At 37.6% G+C, this 24296-nt stretch overlaps 2 protein-coding genes across 4 annotated transcripts in view; one reads left to right on the forward strand and one right to left on the reverse strand.

Moving 5' to 3' along the window:
- The window catches only part of Nalcn (sodium leak channel, non-selective), a 198647-nt gene that overhangs the window by 10640 nt on the left and 163711 nt on the right, over positions 1-24296 (forward strand). For all 3 annotated transcript variants that reach the window (XM_090341914.1, XM_090341916.1, XM_090341915.1), the window contains exons 4-6: positions 1133-1272; positions 1372-1500; positions 11904-12058. In XM_090341914.1, coding sequence (XP_090198040.1) covers positions 1133-1272; positions 1372-1500; positions 11904-12058 — 424 coding nt within the window. The remainder of the gene's footprint in view (positions 1-1132; positions 1273-1371; positions 1501-11903; positions 12059-24296) is intronic.
- LOC150056715 (high mobility group protein B1-like) lies at positions 17159-18196 on the reverse strand. The gene is given in 2 exon segments (XM_090341913.1): positions 17159-17748; positions 17751-18196. Coding segments are annotated over 2 exon segments (618 nt in total). The 5' UTR covers positions 18103-18196; the 3' UTR covers positions 17159-17482.

Raw genomic sequence — 24296 nt, forward strand, 5'->3', positions numbered from 1 at the left:
AGACAAAGGCAGATCTCTACAGGTTACTTATCTAGTCTCTGTTTTAAAGATTCAGGGTAAAAGAAATTCTCAGCTCATCTTGCTAATCCATTGCAGTGTTTGTTGATAAACTGTCTTCCTTACTTTTATAAAGGTTGCCTCTGTGACAGTCTAATTTTATTCATGTATTAATGTGTCCATTTTCTTTTTCTGAGTGTAGTATGATAAACACCTTCTAATGATTATTTTTTCCTCTGTTAAAAAGTAGTAAAATTATCCAGGAATCATTGTCTTACCTCTGTAAGGTATGATCTGATGATTGCAGTTCAAAGCCATCCCAAGCAAGAAAGGCTGATATTCTTACTTTAATTAACCACCCAAAAGCCAGAAGTTGAGCTTAAGTGGTAGAGAAAAAAAAAATTAAGGGGAAACATCGAGGCTCTGAGTTCAAGCCCCAGGTCCAGTGCGCACACACACACACATGTACAGTAAGATTCTTTTCTCATATTTATTGTAATAGTTTAATAATTTCTTCATTCTTTTCTAGATATTCAAAAATTTCCATCAAAGAACATTATTCATGAGAAACATTTAGCAGCTCATTCTGAATTCCAAAGAGGCCTCTGTTTTCGTGATGAAAACTATGCCTTATGAATTAGGAAACAAACAAGAGGAAGGGCCCTTTCATTAGGGTTGTGTGCTTGCTTGTTGTAAGAAAGCTACAGCTTCAAAATGTACTGAGAAGGAAAATGGATTTTGAAGTGGACGTGAAAGATGATACTTATCATCTTAGCAGCTTAGAAGCCTGAGACTGGGACTACCCTTGTTTTTCAGACAGAAAAGTCCATTTCAAACTACACAGTGCCATGCGTGGAAATCCACAGCTAGGCATCCTGGGGTGATGACTTAAGCAGGACACACAAATGGCAGGCTGACCTCACCAAAAAGATGGGCAGATGGTGTGGCCCAAGAGGTTGAATGCCTATACAGGAGGAGCATAAGGTCTAGGTTCAAACCCTAGAACTACAAATAAAAAGAAGAGAAAATTGATTTTGGTGGAAAAAGTATGGGGCAGGCAGGGTGACAGGTACAGTTCCAGCTTGTCCCTGTGCATTCATGGCTGCAGCCTTGTCTATCCTCTCTTCTCGTCCAGGTGTTTGAAATTGCTGATATAGTGGATCAGATGTCACCCTGGGGCATGTTGCGAATTCCACGGCCACTCATTATGATCCGAGCATTCAGGATTTATTTCCGGTTTGAACTGCCAAGGACCAGAATCACAAATATTTTAAAGTAGGCACAGTTCATTGTATACTTGTTAAGGAAGGAAGTTTAGGCAATTTTTTGAAATATTATGTATGTTACCTCTTTTTTTTTCCTTTTTTAACCTAGGCGATCAGGAGAACAAATATGGAGTGTTTCAATATTCCTACTTTTTTTTCTACTTCTTTATGGAATTTTAGGAGTTCAGATGTTTGGGACATTTACCTACCATTGCGTAGTGAATGACACGAAACCAGGGTAAGTTTATCCAATGACTGCATTTTAATCTAGGTAATAAATAAGAGCTTTACTGTGACTTTTTTTTTTCCAGAAGTTTTGCTGCCCAGTTTTTAAACAGTGTCTCTGATGTCGAGGCTCTGCGTTCTTTGATTCCTCAACACAATTTTATCCATTTTCAAAGGCTAAATGTTGCAGACAAGCCACCTTGACAACTACAAACGTCCAAGTATATATTTAGAAACCTTCCTCAAAGTAGCACAGGAAGTATGGGCTAACAGTACCAGTGAAAAAGTCTTCCTGATATTAGAGTGGGCTACAGATTAAGAAGGGTCTTCATTTTTATATTAATAACTGTATTTCCTCCCCCAAAGCAGTGATATCAAACCATTATTTTATAATATCATTTCTAGATAAAACACTTTTGACTATTGCTTTCTTTAGCTTTATTTCTTCCCTTATAAAATCTCACTACTGGTGAATATAAATGTAATCTTTCTATTATTTATAATAAAAAAGGATAAAAAATCTTACTACTTCCATAAAGACAGTTTTGGGGGGACTGAAATGTCTTTTTTTCCTGAGGGAAGATTTTTTTCCAGTATGAAAAAATAAGTTTTCTTGTTCTGCAAAGTTTAGAAATTTCATTTTTTAAAGAACTTACACATTTGTTGAGGGTATCAAAGCTAGCATAATATTTATAAAAAATAGTCTAGTTATCCTTTTAACCTTTCTCTCTAAAACCCAGGGGAATAAGCCACTTTTAATGTGTGACATTAATAATTTGTATTTTTCTTTCTGTCTTTTGTTTTATTAGTTGTATTCATACACACCCATCTTTTTGGACCACTTAATTTTTTTCTGCTATCTATATATTTTCTATGCTGGTTTCTCATCTTTATTATTTCTCTTTCTGTTTTGCATTTCCTTCTTTTATAATTCAAACAATGAAAATGTATAAATGTCTTTAAATATTTCTTTTTTTGTTGTATAAGTGTTAAGGACATGATTTTCCTTCTGCATTGCTACATTTCTAATTTCTTAATGTTTATTACATTATTTAATTTTTTAAAAAATTTTATTCCTGGTTATTTCTTTTACCTGTAAGTTATTTTTATTTATTTATTTATTTTTGCCGGGCTTGGGCTTGGGCTCAGGGCCTGAGCACTGTCCTTGGACTTTCTCAAGGTTAGAGCTCTACCACTTGAGCCACAGCACCACTTCCGGCTTTTTTTTATGTATGTGGTACCGAGGAATTGAACCCGGGTATTCGTGCATGCTAGGCAAGCACTCTACCACTAGGCCAAACTCCCGGCCAACCTGTAAGTTATTTAGAAGGATTAAGTTTGGAGTGGGAGCTGTGTGTGTGTGTGTGTGTGTGTGTGTGTGTGTGTGTGTGTGTGTGTGTGTGTGTGTGTGTTGTTTTTGGGCATACGACCTGTAACCTCATGAATGCTAGGTCAGTACTCTATTAATAAGCTACCTCTCTAGCTCCAAAAGAGATTTTTCTAAGTGTTCTTATTGGAATGTAATTTTATTCTATTGTGATCAGACAATAAGCTCTGTAAAATTTTAACTACTTGAAATTAATTAATCCTCTTAAGTACTAGCATTTGGTCTAAGATCATGGCAATTCCAGGAGACCTTGAAAAGCATTCAGGTCCACAGTTTTTGAGTGTCATTTTATAAATACAATCTTAGTCAATTTTTCCTTAGCTGTAGGTATTTATACTCATCTTTTCTTAAAAATTTTTTAAAAATAATTATAGTTGGTCTGTAAATTACTGAAGCTAAATTGTTGCATTTCTCAAATAAGTCAAAATGTTCACTTTCTTTTTTAGTTTTATGCACTTTTGCTTTATGGAACTTGCATCTCTAATTAGGTACACGAACAGAAAATGTCATTGTGTCTTTCTGATGAGCTGACCTTTTTATCATTGTAAATTTGAAACATACCGAATTAGCATCTCTGAATTCAAGGTATGGTAGATCAAGAACTTAATCTTTCGCATCTCTCCTTAACAATAACAATTAAAGCTTATAGCTCTATTTTAACCAGTTTTTATAGTATTACCCGACATATATCTCCTCATATTTACTGATAATTCAACACGGTAATATGTATTCCTGGGTTTACATGGAAAAGAAATGCATCAGTAATTCCTGTTTAGTATGAGTCATGGGATTTTGAACTTAGACTGAAAGTAAGAGAATTAAACCCAGTGTTGGGATAAAATGAAGAAGAGACCCAGCAGTAATGCAATTGGTACAGTTAGTCAGGTGCTTTAATTCACCTCTCTCATTCCATCACCAAACTCTTAGACTTCAGTGACTTTTTTTAATAAGGGAAATGAATCAACAGTGTTCACCGATGTATTTTGCCCTTCCCTGTACTCTCTGTACTGTCCTAATTCAGGATAGGAAACGACTGGAATTCCTGTATATCAGGGATAAGGATAGAAAGTGGTGTATCTACCTGAATTAATAGCTTTATTTAAAAAAATGAATAGTCGTTCACCCTATCTCTTATCCATTCCACTCCAGTCAGGAAAAATGAGAAGTATGCTACTAAGAAATATGTTACATTTGCACATGGATGTGCATACCAACTTTATTTGTAATAATTCAAACTGGTGACAAAGTAAAAACAGACTGAATGTAACATTGCATAAATGTATAAATTGCAAAGAAGTACAGGAGTCTTCCAAAACCATCAACCTTCAGCCAAATCACCAGCTATCCCACAGGCAGCTCTATTCTACACTCAATTTTCAAAACAGAAGGACACAGATAGATGTGGCAAGACCTCTTGCATTCTGACCGTTAGCTCCAGCTCATTGCATTAACCTAAAAATAGACTTCATGATGAGCAATTCCATGGCTGCTGACAGAAGGTTCTGGAGATGACACCATGGTGGGATATCTACATTTTCTCTTTCTCATAGACAAATCTGCCCACAGTGTGACCTGCACACATTCATCTTTCCACTGACACTTACCTTACTATTTAAGCAGGAAATATCCTAACTAGCTACCTGGCACCTCATAATCACAATTTTCATGGGTCTGGTGACACATTTCAAGAGCCAGCTTTCTACCTAATTTCTTTTCTTTTTCTGTGTTACTGAGTTTTCAAGTCCCACACATAAGCAGAAAATCTGTCAACACTATTTTACCATTAATTCTAGCCTAGACACCAATTTAACTTATTTTTAGTGATTCAAAAACTGCCCACATTCAAAAGAAGACTCAGGAAAGTCTCAATTTGTGAAGAATCTCAACTTTCTTTCTTTCCATGTGTGGCTTCTTAAATCCAAATTGTGTGGATGAAACTGCAGGATATTTTGTGAAAGGAAAGAAGCCAGCCACGGAGAGAAACTGGTAGATGTGGGATAGAAACATGCTGATATACAGAAGTAGCAAATAGAATGGTGTTTATCAGAATCCAGGGGTTGGCAGAAGTGGCAAAGGAATGAAGAGTTTCAGCTAGACAAGGAAATATAGTTGGGATCTCATACAAAGTAGGACAATTATAGCCAATCAACATAATCTATAATTATCAAAAAAGCTGGGCCCCTGGTATGGGGTTGGTGCACAGCTGCAATCCTAGCTACTCAGAAGGCTGAGATCTGACAATTGTGATTCAAAGCCAACTCAGAAAGAAAGTCCATGAGACCCTTATCTCCAATTAACCAGCAAAAACAGAAGAGACACTGGGGTTCAAGTGCCAGTCTTCAGAAAAAAAAAGCTAAGGAACAATGTCTAGGCCCTGAGTTCAAGCCCTGATACTGGTATACCACACACACACACACACACACACACACACACACACACACACACTTCAAATGTACCACCATCAAAAATTTAGATATTTAGTAATTTAGATATTGATTAGCTTAATTGGATTTATTTAATCGTTCTTTTTGTACACAAATGCCAAAATCTTGCTCCAAAATTGTAATTAATACATTTATGATGAGTCAATTAAAAACAGTACTGAAATTACTTTCTCATCAGCATCCATGCTTGCATTTTTAGCAATTGGTACTGCCGGATATTGCAATCTCTTTAGCAGTGTTTTGATTTCAGGCTTAATTGATTTGAATGCATGATAGCCTAAGAAGAGAAGTGTTTTTTCAGACCAGAGGCTTGAACATTTTGGGTCTCACATCTGACCCCAGCAAAGGATTCTGTTTAATCTGTGAAGCAAAGGGGATAAAGAACGAAGCAATTCAGTGCATGCAATTTTGCTTTTAAATGGAATGTATTCCTTTAAAGCTCACAAAAAAGGAATCTTAAGGTGTCTTCAGCAGCATTACCAATAAAGCTTTAGATTCTTTTCTGATAATGAACTGGCAACCTAAAGCAATTATGAACAGAGTAATGAAATTTGACTGACCAAAGCAGTTCATTTCCCAAAGAAAGTTGAGAAGAGAAATGTCCTGTAGCAGAAATGGGGGATTCAAAGGGTCAGACATAATAGTAGCCATCTCCCTGGAGCTGAGACAGGAAGATGTCAGACTAAGAAAAGATAGGGACTCATCTGACACCTTATTATCATTCCTGAGAAAGTAGGGAAATGATTCATCATTCTGTATCAAATAATGAAATCTTTTCCCAAGAATAAGATAATTAGAAAAGCTTTAAGGTACATAAATTTAAGTACTAAATTTGTAAAACTTTACCATAGAGAGAATAGAATCTCAATCACAAGCCAGATCATTATGAAGGGCAATAGTCATAGTCAATCAGTTGTAAGAAGTCGAGCAAAGGCCATCCCTGGCCAGGACGACCCCAAGCTGTCCCTGTTGTGTGAGAGTCATTCCTGAAGGCTGCTGCTTCTAGGCATGGCTTAAACACGCATGCTGTGGCTTATATACCCTTCTTAGGAAGAGCTTATAGAATTGAGTGATATAGTACAAGATGCCATTAAGAGTTACGTTAGCCATGTTAGAAAGCTGGATTGGGAACAGTTTGTTACTACCACCTAAATATTTTATAGGTACTTAGTGAGTCAACTTAAAGTTTTGTCTTATAAACTCTTCATAGAACAAGGATTTTGTGGTTTTGTGCCAGTACTACAGCTTGCACTCGGGGTCTGGGCACTGTTCCTTAGCTTTTTCAGTCAAAGCTAGGACTCTACCAGTTGAGCCATACTCCCACTTCCAGCTTTTGGGGAGTGAGATGGAGATAAGAGTCTCACAGATTTTGCTTTTTAGGCTAGCTTTGAACCGTAATCCTCAGATCTTAGGCTCCTGAGTAGCTAAGATTATAGATGTAAGCTACAAGTGCCTGGAAAAATAATAATTTATTTTGTCCCTGTCCTGAAGCATAGACTCAGAGTTTCAACACTGTCTCTGAGAATATTTGCTCAAGGCTGATGCTTTATGGCTTGAGCCATACATCTACTATTAGCTTTTTAGTGAGTAATTAGACATAGAGTCTCATGGACATTTCTGCGTGGGCTGGCTTCAAAGTGTGATCCTCAAATCTTACCTTCCTGAGTAGCTAGGATTACAGGTATGAGCTGCTGACATCTGGCTAAAATAATGATTTTTAATGGATATATCAGAAAAGTCAAGTTATAAAGATAGTGGATCTTAGTATAATTTCTGAGGACTTTAGAAAGATAATTCTTAGAAATTTCGTAAAATCTTAAGTACCTCAAGATTCTTACAGAGGTCTGTAAACTCTTCTATTGAAATGTCTTTTGAAAAGAGGAAAAGTGATAGCTGTGTTTAACTTTCAAGATCTACACAGAGATTTCTACCAAGATACAAGTTGCAAGAATGTTAGGGTAAATATTGCAATAATAAAGTAGTGCAAATAAGTATATTGTATAAATTAATATTTATAAATACCCTGGTATTTTGCATTTGTTAGTATTTTTAGAATGATTTGAGAGGAATTATTGCTTCCATTTTGCTGATATAACTTGTGTCCATTTGAACCAAGCTTATTATATAGTTGGAACAAATATTTTCTTTTCCACAATTAGAAGCCTATGTACACACACAGTTCCATGTATGTATGCCTAACCCTTTATGATATATGTAGAATACTTCCTACATGTAGTGTAAATTAAAAACCATATTAGATGTTCTCCCTATCCTTTCTGCAGACTTTAAGTTCTAGGACATTTAGCCTTATCAGAATCCATAAAATAAGATAGGCGGTACATTTCAGTACCCCATATGTTTCTTTTGAAATTATTATGCTCATCAATTATGGATAATGAGCCATATGGACCACCATTTTTGTGTGTGATGGCTACAGTTCTCCCAGAAATGAGTAAAGGAATAGAAAATTCATAGGAAAATAGTATAACAACAAAGAGAATTTCTTAGTAAAATGTCCTGATTTAACTTGTTTTAAAAAAGTGATGTTAATATAACTTTCTACCTCCTACAACATCATTAAAAGTTGTCTTTCAATATAAAATAAATTGTCTTTGCAGATAAGACCCTTGCCAGGCCAGTAGAAGAGATTTTTAAATTAGCCCTGGCAAGAGAAGGCTAGACACTGATGAAAAGGAAGCCAAGTGGTACTCTACAGTGAACCTTGAAGGCAGGACACAGACAGGGTCATGCAGGGAAGGGGACAACCTTTAAATCCAGGCTTAGCTTTCAGCAAGACAATGGACCTTTTTATTATCTGCTACTAAGTACAAGACATGCCATATGAGATATCAGAGGACATGTTTTCCTGGGTATAAAAGTGTGAAATGTCTGTATGTATACGTGTGTGTATGTGTGTGTGTGTGTGTGTGTGTGTGTGTGTGATTCTCATAGGTTTAATTAGAATTCTAGAATTAGAAATCTCCATTTATATACAAAAGAACCCCTATTGATGCTATGGAAAAGAAAATATTCAAGTTGCACTGTTCTCTGTTGCATATGGATTTATTGTGCTATATCTTTCTTTCTTTGCATTTCTTTATGCACTATTATTCTTTATTGTAATGAATAGAGTGTTTACAGTTACATTCGCCAGATTGTAGGTACATTACTTCTCACACACTGATATCCCTTCTCATGTTTTTGTCCCCATTTTCTTTCCTTGCATTCTTAACAAATTCTCATGGATTCACACCTTCAGAAAATACTTTGTGCTTGGTTTATTAGTTTATCTTTTACAAGAAATGGTCCAAATTTGGTTAATTAAGCAGTCAACATGATCCCTGCTAATCTTTGTGTCTTCAAAGAGCAAAAGTAATAACAAAGAAAACTAAATCACTATCCGTAAATTTCCACCAGGAGTACATTCTGTGAAACCCTAGTAAGTAAACTTACAATGCCCTTTTTTATAATAGCAGCACTTTGTTTCATGATGGTCATCAGTCACATTCTGGCATTTGGGAGAAAATGTGTCCCTGCCTGTTCCCTCCTCTACAGATTTCTATGACAATAGTCGAATGTCTACTCTATAAAAAAATGTTTGGTGTAATAACAAGTGTTTGTTTACAGACCTTGATTACACACTTGATACTGCTACCTATAAATGACCAGATACAAGGCTTTCCTTGTGGCTCTCATGTTCTTTCTTTCTCTCCCTCTCTCTCTCTCTCTCTCTCTCTCTCTCTCTCTCTCTCTCTCTCTCTCTCTCTCTCTCTCTCTCTCTCTCTCTCCTGCCCCCTCCCCTTTCTTCTCCTCCTCTCTTCTCACTTCTCCCTTCCCCCCTCTCCCCTCTCCTCCTCCTTTCTCTTTCACTCTTCCCCCCCTCATTCTCATTCTTAGCATGAGTCAGTCTGTCAAGAATACTGATTTTGAATGCATATGGATTCAAATGCAATAAAATCATACTCATTAAGAATATAGGAGGGATGGGAGTGTGGCCTAATGATAGAAGAGTTCTTGCCTAGCATGCACAAAGCCCTGGGTTCTATTCCTCGGTACCACATACATAGAAAAAGCTGGAAGTGGTGCTGGGGCTCAAGTGGTAGAGTGCTAGCCTTGAGCAAAAGTCAAGGATGGTCCCCAAGTCCTGAGTTCAAGCCGAGAGAGACATGACATACTAACTGTATGTTATGAAGTGCATTCGCTTCCATATGGAAAGTGAGGACATCACCCTGGAAACTTCCTTCCCTCCTTCCTTCCCTCCTTCCTTCTTCCACTACTGAGGTCTTGAGATTGCTCTACCATGGAAGCCATTCCCCCCCGGCCTTCCTGTGTTAGTTATTTTTCAGATGAGACTTCATCCCTCTTCCCCAGAGCTAGTGCTAGACTGCCCTGGCTCAAGGTGCAGAACAGGAACGCATGAGATTGCCGATACTGCTGGTTTATGGAGTGAGATGGTAACTTGCTAACTTTTTGCCTGGGCCAACTTAAAGCTACAATGCTTCTGATAAATTCCTCCTGAGAACCTGAGATTATAGGCATGAATTAGCATGCTCAGCCTTTGTAATTGCTTTCTAAATTGCTAGAAAATTGCAGATGAGGAAACCAAAGCTAAAATGGTTAAAATGAGCACTCAAAGTAGTTAAGTTGGATAATCGCTGAAATGCAATGATAATTCTCGGTTTCCAATATGCAGCTCACTGCTATGTGCCACTAAGATTAGTGGTTAATTTAAAACCATAGATCTCCGAAGTCCTAAGGCATTATTTGGAGCTGTTATTATAGACAATTTTAGCAACAGGCTCATGACACATTTTCTTAGATCTCAAATTCCTCCATAATTTTATTTGTAAATAGGGTATTTTGTTAAGAATTTTTTTTAAAAAAAACCAACCATATGCCAGGAGGATAATTAAAGCCTTTTGAGAAATAATTAACTTCTCAGAGGGATTCCAGTACTTGTTTTGAAATGTGGAAACTACGAAAGCCAGAAAGTTAAAACATCGAAAATCTAAGCCAATGTGTAGGTATCATACAAGAAACAGGATGCACTTATCTGAGAGTTCCTTTCTGTAGTCACTTTAGGGTAGATGACTCCAGCATTGATTTAAATAATGGTAGAAGGTCATATTCATTCCTTTTGTAACTTTAACACTCCAATTAGGCATTTTAATCCTCCAGAGAAATACAACTGTGTATTGGCTCAACAGAAATGTATAATAAAGAGATTTATTCTTAAGGATTTCACCTATGCAATCCTGGGGTCTGGCAAGACTGGCTTAAGGCAGACTGGCCAGCAGGAATTCTGGCAGGCCAGTCTTGGACGTATGTCCAAAGGCAATCAAAATGCTAGTGCCTTCTTTGGAAGACCCAAATCATTCTCTGAAGGCCTTAGGCTGATGAGATGATCTACCCTTGTTAGGCGAAATCATGTGCTTTACTCAGTGTCTACCAAATGACACATTAATCACCTCTAAAAATTACCTTTACAGAAGCATCTAGGATGGAGTCTTACCAAACAACTAGGTGCCATAATCTAACCTGAAGTTGACACATACATTTGACCATAGTCTAAGGAAGTTGACACCTACATTTAAACATTTAACCATCACTGGCTATGTTTCAGGGATTACCTGGACTTAGAGGTTATACTAGGGAACCACTGACTTTGAGAGAAACTCAAGGAACAGATGAACCACACAAATATGAATCACCCTCATCCCAAGAGTCAGAAGCCAAAATCAGGGTGCTTTGAGAACTTATAGCAAGGACATGTAGCCTGGTCTGAGAGGCTTGAAATGGCTTCCTCTAAAAAAGTGACATTCAGGATGGGGGCTACAGGCTCCAAATAATGGTTAACTAAAGGAAGATGGGAGGAAAGATTTCCATGTAGGGAAGACTCTGAAGTAAGTGGAGAAAACTGCTATGTGGAGGCTCTTGGGAGGACATTATAACAAAGATGTTTTACAGTGTGGGAGGAACTGGGTCCTTCAGGAATTTGTGTATCATATTGCAGATTTGCCAGTAGTTAAGTAGGGCACTTACAGTGGTGAGTCTTTCTATACATTCACACAGGGTGCCAGATGAGATTCAAAAACTAAATATTCATTTTGATAGGTTTCTTTGCATTTTTGGACTTTACTTAGCCCTCTACTAGGACCTCTACATGACTCAAGTGGTAAAGCCTCTCCAGAGTAAGCACGAGACCATAAGTGTACAGCCTAGAACTTCTAAATCTATCTGTTAGGAGATGTAAAGTTTGTGCCTATAATAGGAGCAAGTATTTTGTGAATAATAAAGAATCCGTAGAGATGCTAATGTTTCTTGCAACTCGCCACCAAATTTTCATTTTTTGTTGTTGTCGATTTGGGATCTTATTCTCTAACGACAATAATCATTCATTGGTGAATTTATCTAAGGCACTTTAATGGGAATGATTGAAGCATCATTTGTGAATGTTTTTCATGACATTGATCGTCTTCCTACTATCCATTAGTCGTGAAACTTAAAACTCTCTCCACATGGAGTAGTTGTTAATAAAAACTGATTCCACTAGTTATTTCTAATGCTGTGTTGCATTGTTTGCAGGAACGTGACCTGGAACAGTTTAGCCATCCCTGATACACACTGCTCACCTGAGCTAGAAGAAGGCTATCAGTGCCCGCCAGGATTTAAATGCATGGACCTGGAAGAACTGGGCCTTAGCAGGCAAGAGCTGGGCTACAGTGGCTTTAATGAGATAGGTCTGTCTTTCTTGTAAACACATTTTTTTACTGTCTCCTTTATGATATTGATGACATAGAGGACATAATCCTATAACTGATATTTCATATTGTGACTACAGTGTAAGAGTACAAATGCAACCTTTACTTCTGTGACAATATAACAGCCTATTCTACCCTACAGACTGCCAAACATCCGCTGTCTATTTATAATCCTCAGTGTCTGTGTGGTTAAAGGGTTGTCTTTTTAGCCTCTTTTGATTCTGAATTATAGCATTTAAAATATTTTTTGAAGAAGTTTTAGAGTTTTTTGAATGAATGATAAACAAGAGTTCTGCTCTCTTTATATGTAACTCTAATGCAGTAAGCAAGGTAAGTCTCAAGAAATTGTAATAGTAGACATTTGCAAGAGTTGAAAAGTACACTGGAGTAGACAGCAGCTAATAAAATACTTAAGGAGTGGAGAATGTCTTGACATGAGTCTCATGTGCCCCAGGAATGCATTTCTTCTCAGGATGTCCTGTGACATCCTGAGTATGCCACTACCTGTGTGGTGAAAGGAAGCTATTATCTTCCATCTACTGGATTCCGTTGTCTTTATTCTACTTCTTTCCAGTTGCACCTATTTCCTTAGTAATGTAAAAACAATAATTTCTAAGCAAGTATTTTGTACTTGGAGAATTGTTACTGAACTCAGTTTTAAAGCAATCAGTGATTATTGTGCTGCTAGGGCTTGGCCTTTACTAGGCTTTCACATCTCAGTGAGAAGTGACAGTAGGAGATGTTTAGCCAGGAGTGAGCATGGGCCCATGTCAGCACTAGAATTGTGTAATGAACTTTAAAGTGGAATTTTAGGAAGCATGTGTGATCATCTTGTATTGTTTGAGGAACATTTTCCTGGTATATTAACGAAACCGCACATAGAATGAAATACCTGAACTTGGGCTGAGAAAACCCAAGTAACATTTTTAAAGTCAAATTTGTAAATAACACCTCTATACGTAATTCCTATGTTTTTCTGTACCTATGAAGAATTTCCAGTATCACAGCCACATGATGCTCTTCATTTCTGTTGAACAGTGGCATTGTTTTCTATGATGTTTTTCTATGATGATTTTTTAGGTGTCTCAAAAACCTAGAAGCCAGCTAGTATGAAGAATTTCAATTTTCTGTATTCAACGCCATCTCCTTTCTTAAAAACAATCTTTTTTTCTTTCTTTTTTTTTCTTTTTGGCCAGTCCTGAAGTTTGAACTTGGGCTTGTGCTCTGTCCCAGAGCTTCTTTTTCTCAAGGCTCGTGCTCTACCCTGCACCACTTCTGGCCTTTGCTGACTAGTTTATTGGTGATAAGAGTCTCACTGGACTTTCCTGCCAGTGCTTCCAACTGTGATTCTCAGATCTCAGCCTCCTGAGTATCTAGGATTGGAGGCAGAACCACTGGCACATAGCCCTTTGAAGCGATCTTAAGTCCCCTCCAGTGTCTCTCAGGCACTAAGGCCTTTTAGAGATTATTGCGATCACTTACAGGTATGAGCTGTGGTGTAGGCAGTGAGATGTATAGATTTGGCAGACTGCAGAGAACAAATTCCAGCAATCCTACTAGCTAGGCTGGGCCTACAGGCCTGCAGTTTATGAGGCTCAGTGAGAGGACCCAGGTCCCTTATGAAGAGTGGCCAATATTCCCGAAGTGCTCATCTGGCCTTTCCAAAATACCTCTCATCACACCTGGACCACTTAAAATGCAGCAACTCTGCCACTGTTCAGCGCACTGATCAGCACTGGTTTATACTTGGTCACTATGACTCATATAAAGGGTATAATCTGTCATTGAGAAATAATTTCCTTATTAAGAGTGTTGGCTGGAGAAGAACAGTTCTAGGAGATAATTTCCCTGGAAACAGTAGGCTTCCATCAGGTGATTGGCTTGCTGAGATTAGACTGTTGATTTGTATTTATCTCTAGAGGATTTAAGATACTTGAAAACAGGAGGTATAGTTACATGTCTCCAGGGCTTCCCACAATGTCTGCCACACAGGGAGCCCTCCATAAATATTTACTAGTCGTTGGGGCCCCTCTGAATCCAATAACAACCAATCATGTTTGTATTAGGATATGGAGCACAAATGGAGAATTGAGTTGTTTTCTTGTTCTTTTTCCTATTTCATCTGCTTTTGTTGGCAATTTTCTGTATTCCTCGTAACCTTTCTTTCAACATAAGCTAAATTAGTCTATGTGCTTCTTTGTCTCAAATGACAATTGAATTCATCATCACTGTTTGCTATTGAAATGTTGTTGACTTAGTCCTATAATCAAAAACTATTTAACTGGTCATTACAGTTGACATTAAAATGGATAGCTTTTTCCTACTATGATGCATCTCTGTAGATACACAAACTGCTATGTTTTGGGAGATCAGTTTCAAAGGTTTTATGGAAACAAACATCAATGTTTACTCCAAAATTAGGCAAAGAGAAACTTCTATTAGATGTCTATGAATACATTTTTATGTATTCGGTTCAATTTTAAAGTGATGTCGCCTCTCTGTACATATGAATTTGGACTGTATACTTGTATATGTGAGTAATGATAATTAAAGTGGAACACATTCCTTCTTATTACTAACCAAGTTACCGACTAAAACATTAAATTCTGATTCATTTATGAAATGTAGTCACTATTGATTTTATCTATTTGCCACTCCTGGGGCTTGAACTCAGTGCCTCAGCAGTGTCACTGAGCTTTAGCCCCAAGACTAGTGCTCTGCCACTTGATGGACAGCTCCACTTCCAGCTTATTTGGGGCAATTAGAGATAAGAGTTTTACAGACTTTCCTGCATGTGCTAGCTTGGAGTGGTGATGCTCAGATGTCAGCCTCCTGAGCCATGAGCCACCAGCATTCAGCTTCTACTCATAATTTTGTACTATATGATTACTTGCTGTCACCCATACTTACCTCATAGGACCTTAGGGGTTAGTCTTCCTATTGAATTACATTTTACCTGCTAACCACATTCTCTCTCTCCCTCCCCAACTTCTGCAGTCTCTATGAACCACTCCTTTATTCTCAGCTTGTAGAAAGGCAGTGTTTTATAGCTTCTACACTAAAGGTGTAAATTTGGTTTTTGCAACTATCTGACTTTAATATAACATCTAGCTCCACTAGCACTGTGACCCATGACTTAATTTCTTTTTTCATTGTTATGCCTGAAGGTTGTTTTATCATATATGGGCACATGTTTCTTGATCCACTTATTTGCCAGTGGACATTTTGGTTTCTTCCTTATCTTGGCACTGTGAATAGAAGTGAGATAAACACTAGGGCACATGTGACATTCATAGGATGATTAAATAAAAATCCTAGAGTACTTAAAGGCACAGGTGCCTTACAAAAACTCTGCATGAAATTGCAGTGTGCATGTGGAGTTGTAAGCCACTGGACTGCAACAACATGTGCGTCTGTCTTGCACCAAGTTTTACCTCTGTCTGTCTCAGTGCATTCACAATGCTATAAAACCAGAGATGGAGTAGCATCTGAGAACAGAAAGGTGTTCTTCTCAGACATTGAAGCTGGACAAATCCATCACCGATACACTGACTTATTTTGTATCTGGCAGGGACTTGCTTTTTGCTGTGTATTCATGTGGGGGGAAGTGAGAGCTCTCTGGCCTCTTCTGCTTGATTCCCCATATCACTGACTTAGGACTTACCTTCACTCACCTTCTGAAGGGCCTTCCTCCAAATACCACAATACCGGCATTTGGGATTGTATCACAGGAACTTTGGAGAAATACAGTCACAGTCCACCACACCTTACTGCACTACTCTCCTAATAAAATGGGGCAGATACTTGATTTTGAAGACAAATACCAATAAAAGAATCATAGTCACTTCTTTTCAAAATTTTTTCCATATATTTTATTGTGATTAATAGAAGGGTTACATTATATTCACCAGATAGAAGGTGCATTACTTCACAAACATTGATACCCTTTCTCATGTCTTGGTCCCCGTTTCTCCCCCACCCCCATCCCTCATCTTGTTTACCCTGCTTCCCTATCCTGTTTCAAAAAAACAGATAAACATTTATACTAGTCATTTCTATAAAAATGAACTCGAGGTACATTTAAAAGTGAACAAAGATTGAGATATATACCTCATTAAAAAATTTACAGGAGGGCAGGTAGTATGGACTAATGGTGCATGCTTGCCTAGCATAAAGAAGGCCCTGGGTATTATTCCTCAGTACCACATACACCAAAAAAGCCAGAGGTGGTTCTGTGGCTCAAGTGGTAGATCACTAGCCTGGAAAAAGCTGAAGGACAGTGCCCGGGCCCTGAGTTCAAGCTCCAGGACTGGCAAAAAAATAATTACAGGAAAAAGAACAGAGTATATGTGTCTCAACAATAAAACACAGATCAGTCAACACTGAGGCATGTGCTAATAAAATTGCTGGACCTGAAAACTAAATAAAATATTCATTGGGCATCCAGGTCAAAACATGATCAAGCAAATTTTAGGGGTCGTATTGGTACTTGGGATTTCTCATTAATAGTCAACTTTAGGGTATAATGATATGGTACTCATAAGTTCCTTAGGAGGACAATGGATCAAACTCTTAAATATTTTTAAGGGACAGCTTCTATAATTTATGTAAATATTTTTGAAGGCATTCAGCCAATGAATGGTTTAGTTAACCTGGTCACTAGTACTAATTTGTAGTAAGAGCAAAATTAATAAAGCTGTAGACTTTATTGGAATATAATATAAACATCAATTTTAGTTGTTATTTTAATTGTAATTGTTATTGAAAGGGGAACATTCGAAGATCATAAAGTCTGTTATAACACTTTCAGATTCCATGGTTGAGCGTGGTGAGCAGTAGTTGTTGCCCAGTGGAAAAGTTTAGAGACAGCACCAGCGTCCCTCTCATGATTCATTTGCATGATCTCTTTAACTTGCTATCTTTACCAACAGTGGTCCCAATTAATTTTTTTAATAAAAAAATTGTATTTACTTAGAAGCATTCAGAATGTCAACAAAATAGCTGCAACTTTTTTTTTTGCAATTACAGAGTGGTATTCAGTTAACAGAACAACAATTATTTCGTATAAGCTGCGTCAGACAACTGAAGATGAAAAAACTACTGTCCCCATATATAACTAATTTGTGCTGTGCACCAACAAGAACCTGCTTTAAATTTCCATGCCAATTTACAACCCCCATACTGTACCAGGCAAGGTTAGTGGCTATTGAAAAGACCACCAGGACAGGGCTATCTAAAGACACATTCGGTAGTGTGTTAACTATACAAAAAAAGACACTGTACAGTTTAAAAACAAATCTTACACAGCCTTACATTTCAATTTTTTTTCTTTAAAAGGAGTGAGTTGTGTACAGGGGGGTTAAATGCTTTATAGACAAGAAAAAAAACTGCGCTAGAACCAACTTATTCATCATCATCCTCTTCATCTTCATCCTCATCCTCTTCATCTTCCTCCTCTTCCTCCTCTTCCTTCTTTTTCTTGCTCTTTTCAGCCTTCACAACACCCTTTTTTGCTACATCAGGCTTTCCTTTAGCTCGGTAGGCAGCAATATCCTTTTCGTATTTTTCCTTCAGCTTAGCAGCCTTCTTCTCATAAGGCTGCTTGTCATCTGCAGCAGTGTTGTTCCACATCTCTCCCAGTTTTTTTGCAACATCACCAATAGACAGGCAGGATGTTCCCCTTTGATTTTAGGGCGATATTCAGAACAGAACAAGAAGAAGGCCGAAGGAGGCCTCTTGGGTGCATTGGGATCCTTGAACTTCTTTTTTGTTTCCCCTTTAGGAGGGATGTAGGTTTTCATTTCTCTTTCATAACGAGCCTTGTCCGCCTTGGCCATGTCTTCAAATTTCCCTTTCTCTTTAGCAGACATAGTCTTCCACCTCTCTGAGCACTTCTTAGAAAACTCTGAAAAGTTGACTGAAGCATCCGGGTGCTTCTTCTTGTGCTCCTCCCGGCAAGTTTGCACAAAGAATGCATATGATGACATTTTGCCTCTAGGCTTCTTAGGATCTCCTTTGCCCATGTTTAGTTTTTCCTCCGCGAGGCACAGAGTCGCTCGGTGCCCGTCCGGCTCTCACTTGCCCCTGCGCTGTCTCTATGGAGCTCAATGTACTGCAATGGCTCTTAATGAAGAAAAATTCAAGATAATTTTCTGACTAGTTCAGCTTTTAGTTTTGCAAAAAACTGCCAGCACTACTCTCACCTTTGGCAGAAATTGACCACCTTCTAAGCAGATGTGCTATTAAAAAGGAAAATAAGTAATACCAACTCTGTCATGTAAATCAGAAAAATACCATTAAAATATCCTTGTCATGACCTTTCAGAAGAAAGTAAGACTTCTGCAGGAGATGACTACAAAATGCCTAAGGAAGTGGTCTCAACTCTCCACTACTTTTATAGTTTAATAAAACACAAAGCATGTTCAGTTTTGATCAAATAACCAATGAAAGATAATTTAATGGTAAGGTCCTGGAAAGTCATCAGGAAGGAAATTGACAAGAGGCATTTTTTTGTTAATCATCTTTAGAAATGGGAGCCTAAAGAAGTCCAATTTAAAAACATCCAGAATAAGTTAAACAACTGCAATGCATACAAGACTGAAAGCATATATTAGTTAAAACCTTTTCAGAATGCCCTAATTTACAATTAGATCTCGCTTAGTGGTTTACTATATATAATTTACACCTGCATGCATTCATTTCTCTTGTATACTTATTTTCTCTATTTTGAGATGTAAATATTTAATTTTGCTTCCTAAATCATCACAAATTAGCCATTTAATCCAAAATTGCTTTGAAAATATATACTAATTTATTATGAATTAATATTTATTTAAGCCTTACATAAATATCATATACTTTATTACTCTTCTTTATTAATCACAAAGCTTTCCTTGCCTATGTTCTTCTAAAATATTAGTTGCCAAGCTACAGATTATTAGCTGCATAGAAGTTGAAATGTGAATTTTGGATGCTTATAAAAATTGAAAATGATGACTTGTAACATTTGAAAAGTTTGTTTGACATCAAAATTAACTGGGTCCTGTAAGAAAATGTGGACAGTACCAGATTTTTGGGTTTGCTCCAAATCACTCTGGAAGAAGGCTGACAGGGGTTGAAATTTGAACACACTGTATTTTCCAAAAGGAATACAGCACATTTCAGCCATGATTTACTTTAGGGCATTTTTGTCTCTTGCCTGCTAATGCTTCCAGTAAGCTATAGATTCTCATCCTGCATAAGCCATAAATCAGTTTTATTAAACATTGATGCAAAGAATCTGTAGCTTCTCTCATCAATGGTGGTGTTGTATCCAGGGAATGACCCCATAGTATGCCACAATGAAGCAGGTGTAATGTCTCTCTTCTGATACAATAGAGGCTTTAAAATTCTTCCCTGTGTATTTGTATTCTTTATTCTAATTTATTTTTGCTGCCTCTGATATTAAATATGGAGATGAAATATGAAGAAAGACAATTAATTTGATTCAAATAATAATAAAATATAAATTGACCTTTGATGATGCTGCTGCCAATTGATGTTTTAGATTTAGATTTAGTTAAACTATATTGCAAGCTGCTTACTAGAAATATCAGATGAGAAAGCAAATAGAAACGGACTTTTTACAAAGTGTACATGTTTTATTGCAGTTGCATAAAAAACATATTCAGGACTAATTTGTAAAACATGTAACTGAGATTCATATTGCTTTCAGAGAAAGCGCCAAGGGTGTGTTTGCATTTATCTTCATGTTTAGTGCTGCTGTTGAAATTATGTATTGATTTTTATGAAAAAAAAACACGTGGAAGAGACAATGAGAGTAATAGGATTCAATCCGAAGGGTGTGAGCATATGTTTGTTTTTTAAGTCTAATATCTGTCTTCTGAAGAAATTACTCTATCATGAGGCAAGGATAGTCTGTCTTTTTATTTACTCTTGTCGAATAGAGAATAAGGTCATGAGACTTGCAAGAAAAATTGTGAGTCAAACTGATAAAACCCTGCAGCAAACACCATGATTTTATCGTATGTCTGGGATGTATTGCAGCCTAAAGTAAAAGTTTGTTTTTAAAGGCCTGAAGTCTGAGTTTTATTAGATTCTGGTATTATTCAGAATGTTAGGAAGATGGCTGCTTTATAGGTAGAGGCTGTAAATGTGATTAAGAGAGATAACCTCTGTCTGGTGAGGGGTAGCTGCTCTGGAGTAACTATTAAATAGATTAAAAAAAAGACAACTGCTGGAGGGAGTTTTCATCACTAGACAGTGAAAAGAGATTTAAAAAGTAGATTTCTGAGGGCAAAAAGTGATGGTGTTTTTTCTTACAACACATGGAGAATAATATTTTAAGCAGTATATAGTGGTTTCTAAGAAAATAGCATTTGTAGTTATATTTTATATGCTTATAGCATATAAAGTTAGGACAGAAGCGCTATGTGATTATTATACAGGAAAGCACCAGGAATTGTGTCATTTGTTATTCCTTCCTTTTCCCCCCTGTTCCTCCTTCTTTTTTAGAAATGGCCTGGCATGAAGAAGGGTGCTTTCAATCTTTCCCTTATAAAAAACACTTAAGTGCTTGTTACTATTTAATATAATAGTACTTTGCTAAACAGATCCACATTTTAGAAGGTGTACTAATACAGAACAGATATAGTTTCCTTTCTCATCTTTAGCTCATTTGAGCACTTTAGTCACACTTTTTCTAGAATATTTTCCCCGTTGTTCTGAGATTTTGAAATTTCCCTTGAGGTAGTCCATTTTCTTGTGTAGGTCTTAACATTTGGCTGTGAGTTTATCTTCACTGGGGTTCCGTTTCAGAGGCATCCCACCTGCACTGATACCTGCTCAGGGTTTGCTGATAGATTTGCTCATAGATTTTTTGTCACGTTTTTATTGTAATTAATAGAAGGGTTAGAGTTATATTCGCCAGATAGAAGGTGCATTACTTCACAAACGCTGATACCCCTTCTCATGTTTTTGTCCCCATTTCCTCCCTTCCCTCATTTTGTTTTCCCCCCTTCCTTATCCTATTTCAAATAAACATATATACAATATACCAGATAACAAGGTAAGGTACCGTAACAATATGAGAATAACCAAGGGACAACAAAAGAATGAGAAATTACACAGTACTTTAAGAACAGCAATCACATGTTATCTGGCTCTTGTTTTCATATCCTGGAGGTCCTTTCCGAGCTTCTTCCCTGAGCTGTCATGGAGTATGATTCTCAGATCTGTCTTCTGAGTAGCTAGGATCACAGACATGAGCCACCAGCCTCCAGTAGCAAGGGTAATTGTTGAGCACTGAAAACGATTCGGATAGATTACAATTTAAGGTGCTTAATTCTTTTCATATTAATAGTAACAAGTGTTCAAATATGTTCACCCTCCACCTAATAAGTGTGTTGGCAAAGAAAACATAACATGAAATAAAAGCTTGAATCCAGAATTAACAAAACCTAAAGCTAGTACATTTTCCCAGGCAATCCTTACTGTTCTGTATATCATAAATGAATCATGTGTCTTTGTTAGTATAGATTCACTAGTTTCAAATGAGTGGGGTGGGAAATTCTTGACATCACATGGAAAGTGAACAGGAGGAGCTTTTCAGGCACAGAGCATGTGTGAGTCCTGGCCCTGTAGCACACTCTTCCAGAGTGAGCTGTACTGGCTCCCTTCTCAGGGAAGGGAGCTGTGGTTGTAGCAAGGGCCAGCAGCTCCTGGGGGCAGGGATAAGAAGCTGGGATTGCAGTGTCTTGTCTCCAGGGTAAAGCCACAGCCAGGAGTTTCTAAGCTTCTCAACATTAGCGGAAAGTACAGTTTGGGGACACAGTCAGTATCTTACCAGGATTATCATGGACATGTGCCTTAGCCTCTCTATTTTGTAAAAAAGGAAAAACTTCATGCATGGTACATGCTAACTGGACAGTTAAGTTAGCCTATTCTCATATTGAAACCCAAGATTTCTCAATCAAATTTAACTATGATTATAATTATTGTTTTCCCATGGTACAAAATTACTAAGTAATGAGTAAAGGAATTATAGTGCAAACAATTAGAGGATCATTCAAATAGAAAGTAGGAAAATAGCATTTTTTTCTACAATATTATATGACCTCTTAGCAAAAAACTCACGATCATATAACATAACTCTTAAAAATTCTTGCAATAGCTACTCAGGAAGCTGAGATCTGAGGATGAAGGTTCAATGCCAGCCTGGGCACAAAAGGACCTGAGACTCTTATCTCCAATTAACCTCTACTAAACGGGAAGTGGAGTTTGGCTCAAGGGTAGGGCGGTAGCCTTGAGCTGGAGCCCAGGCACAGCGTCCAGTCTGAGTTCAAGTCCCATGACCCACAAAAAAAAAATACTTGCAATACACTATGTGAAGTAAAGTCTAAACTGATAAATAATAACATATTTATCTTAGACATCTAAAGAGTTTGAATAAATTCTTAAGTCTCGACTAAATTTCCAAAACCCAGCTGCTACCTTTGTTTGTTTAAGCAAAATACCTTGAATTAATTTTTGTGGTTGTTTGGTAAGCTGACTTTCATGAAGTTTCCTTAAATGAGGCCAGAAGTCACAGAAGTTGGGTCAAAATAATGGATGGCACCTTTTAACGTATTCTTACCATCTTGTGTCCTGGCCACACTGCATTTTTAACCTAAGGGAAGACACCTGGAGTGGCTAATTACCTTGCATCTGTCAAAGATATACTGTAAAGCCTCAGAAGAAAAATCACCTCTGAGACCAGCTAGCACAATCTGGACACGCAACAAAGGAAAGGAGTAAACGTGTAACAAACGAGGCTGACACCTTTACAGAGGGGTTTAGAATGCTCTAGATCACTGAGAAGAGAACCTGGGGGAAAATCTTGGCAGCAGATGCACAAAATCAACGGGCAGCACCTAGCACTTGCACTTAATGGTCTAGACTCAGTGCACAGGGAGCCAGGCATGGTGGGGCATGACTGTACTTGGAAGACAAGAGTTGGGAGGACCTTGATTTGAGTTTTGCCTAGATATAAGCACAACACCTTATCTGAAGAACAAACTAAAGCCAAAAGGACTGGGACATGGTTCTAGAAAGTGGTAGAACACTTGCTAAGCAGGTTCAAGACCCAGAATTGAAAATTCCTCTATCGCAAACAAGATTAATGAGTTGTGAGTGCAGTAACCATTTCCCATCATACGCAGGGAGGAAATGAAAATGTGTAAAGTGGTGGTGGTATGCCAGGCAAAGAACTGTTGCTCCAGTAGAATACCTTGGTATTCAGGCAACCCTTCCGAGTGTTACCACCTACAGATCCCCATTGTTCAGGAGAATAGTTCATTCAACCAACCCATTGGCTAGTTGACGCACACTCTGCCCTTCCTATGCAAAAGTGCTCTATTTTTGTTAGCATAAAGTGATGGAGTCTTCCTGGTAACCCATGCCTCCATGAAGTAACCTGCCCAAAAATTAGTCCTTCAGGAGGTCAATGTGAAACACAAGAACACGTGTCAAAAAGCAACAATGGTGATAGTTGTTGGGGGAGAAATCAATTTTAAACCTATATATTGCATAACCGGATAAATATTTTAAATTCTAGCATTAAGCTTCAGTTTGCCTTTGTTGTTTTTTCACAAATGAAGCCCACTGAAGTTCCTTTTTTTTTGCCAGTCCTGGGCTTGAGCTCAGGCCCTGAGCACTGTCCTTAGACTTTCTCAAGGCTAGAGCTCTACCATTTGAGCCTCAGCACCACTTCTCGCTTCTTTTCTATGTATATGGTACTGAGGAATTGAACCCGGGTCTTGATATATGCTAGGCAAGCACTCTACCACTAGGCCAAATTCCAGGCCCCTGAAGTACTTCTTGTTAATACTAGTTATATTTACTTTAATTCTTAGAGTTGAAGAACTGTTTCACAGTAGCATCAGTTCTGTATTTATCATTAACTCCACTATCCATCAGTTAAGATAGGTATTCAATTTACTTAAAATTACAACCTTCAGAAATAGTAGAATTATAGAGCACATAAGTCATTTTCTCTTCAATAGTAAAATTTTGACCTTTCCACTACAGTTAAATAGAATGTTATTGATAGTGCATATTTCTTGAATGTTGATATCATATGACACGAACTGGTTCAGTTTCTGCTTCCTTGGTCGGCTGGGGCAAAATGTTTATTCAATACAGACATGTGCTTCTGTAACATAGAAGAGCCTCGGCATTT

This window comes from Megascapheus bottae, chromosome 11 (genome assembly GCF_031878675.1).
Source record: "Megascapheus bottae isolate mThoBot1 chromosome 11, mThoBot2.hap1, whole genome shotgun sequence".
Taxonomy (NCBI): Eukaryota; Metazoa; Chordata; class Mammalia; order Rodentia; family Geomyidae; genus Megascapheus; species Megascapheus bottae.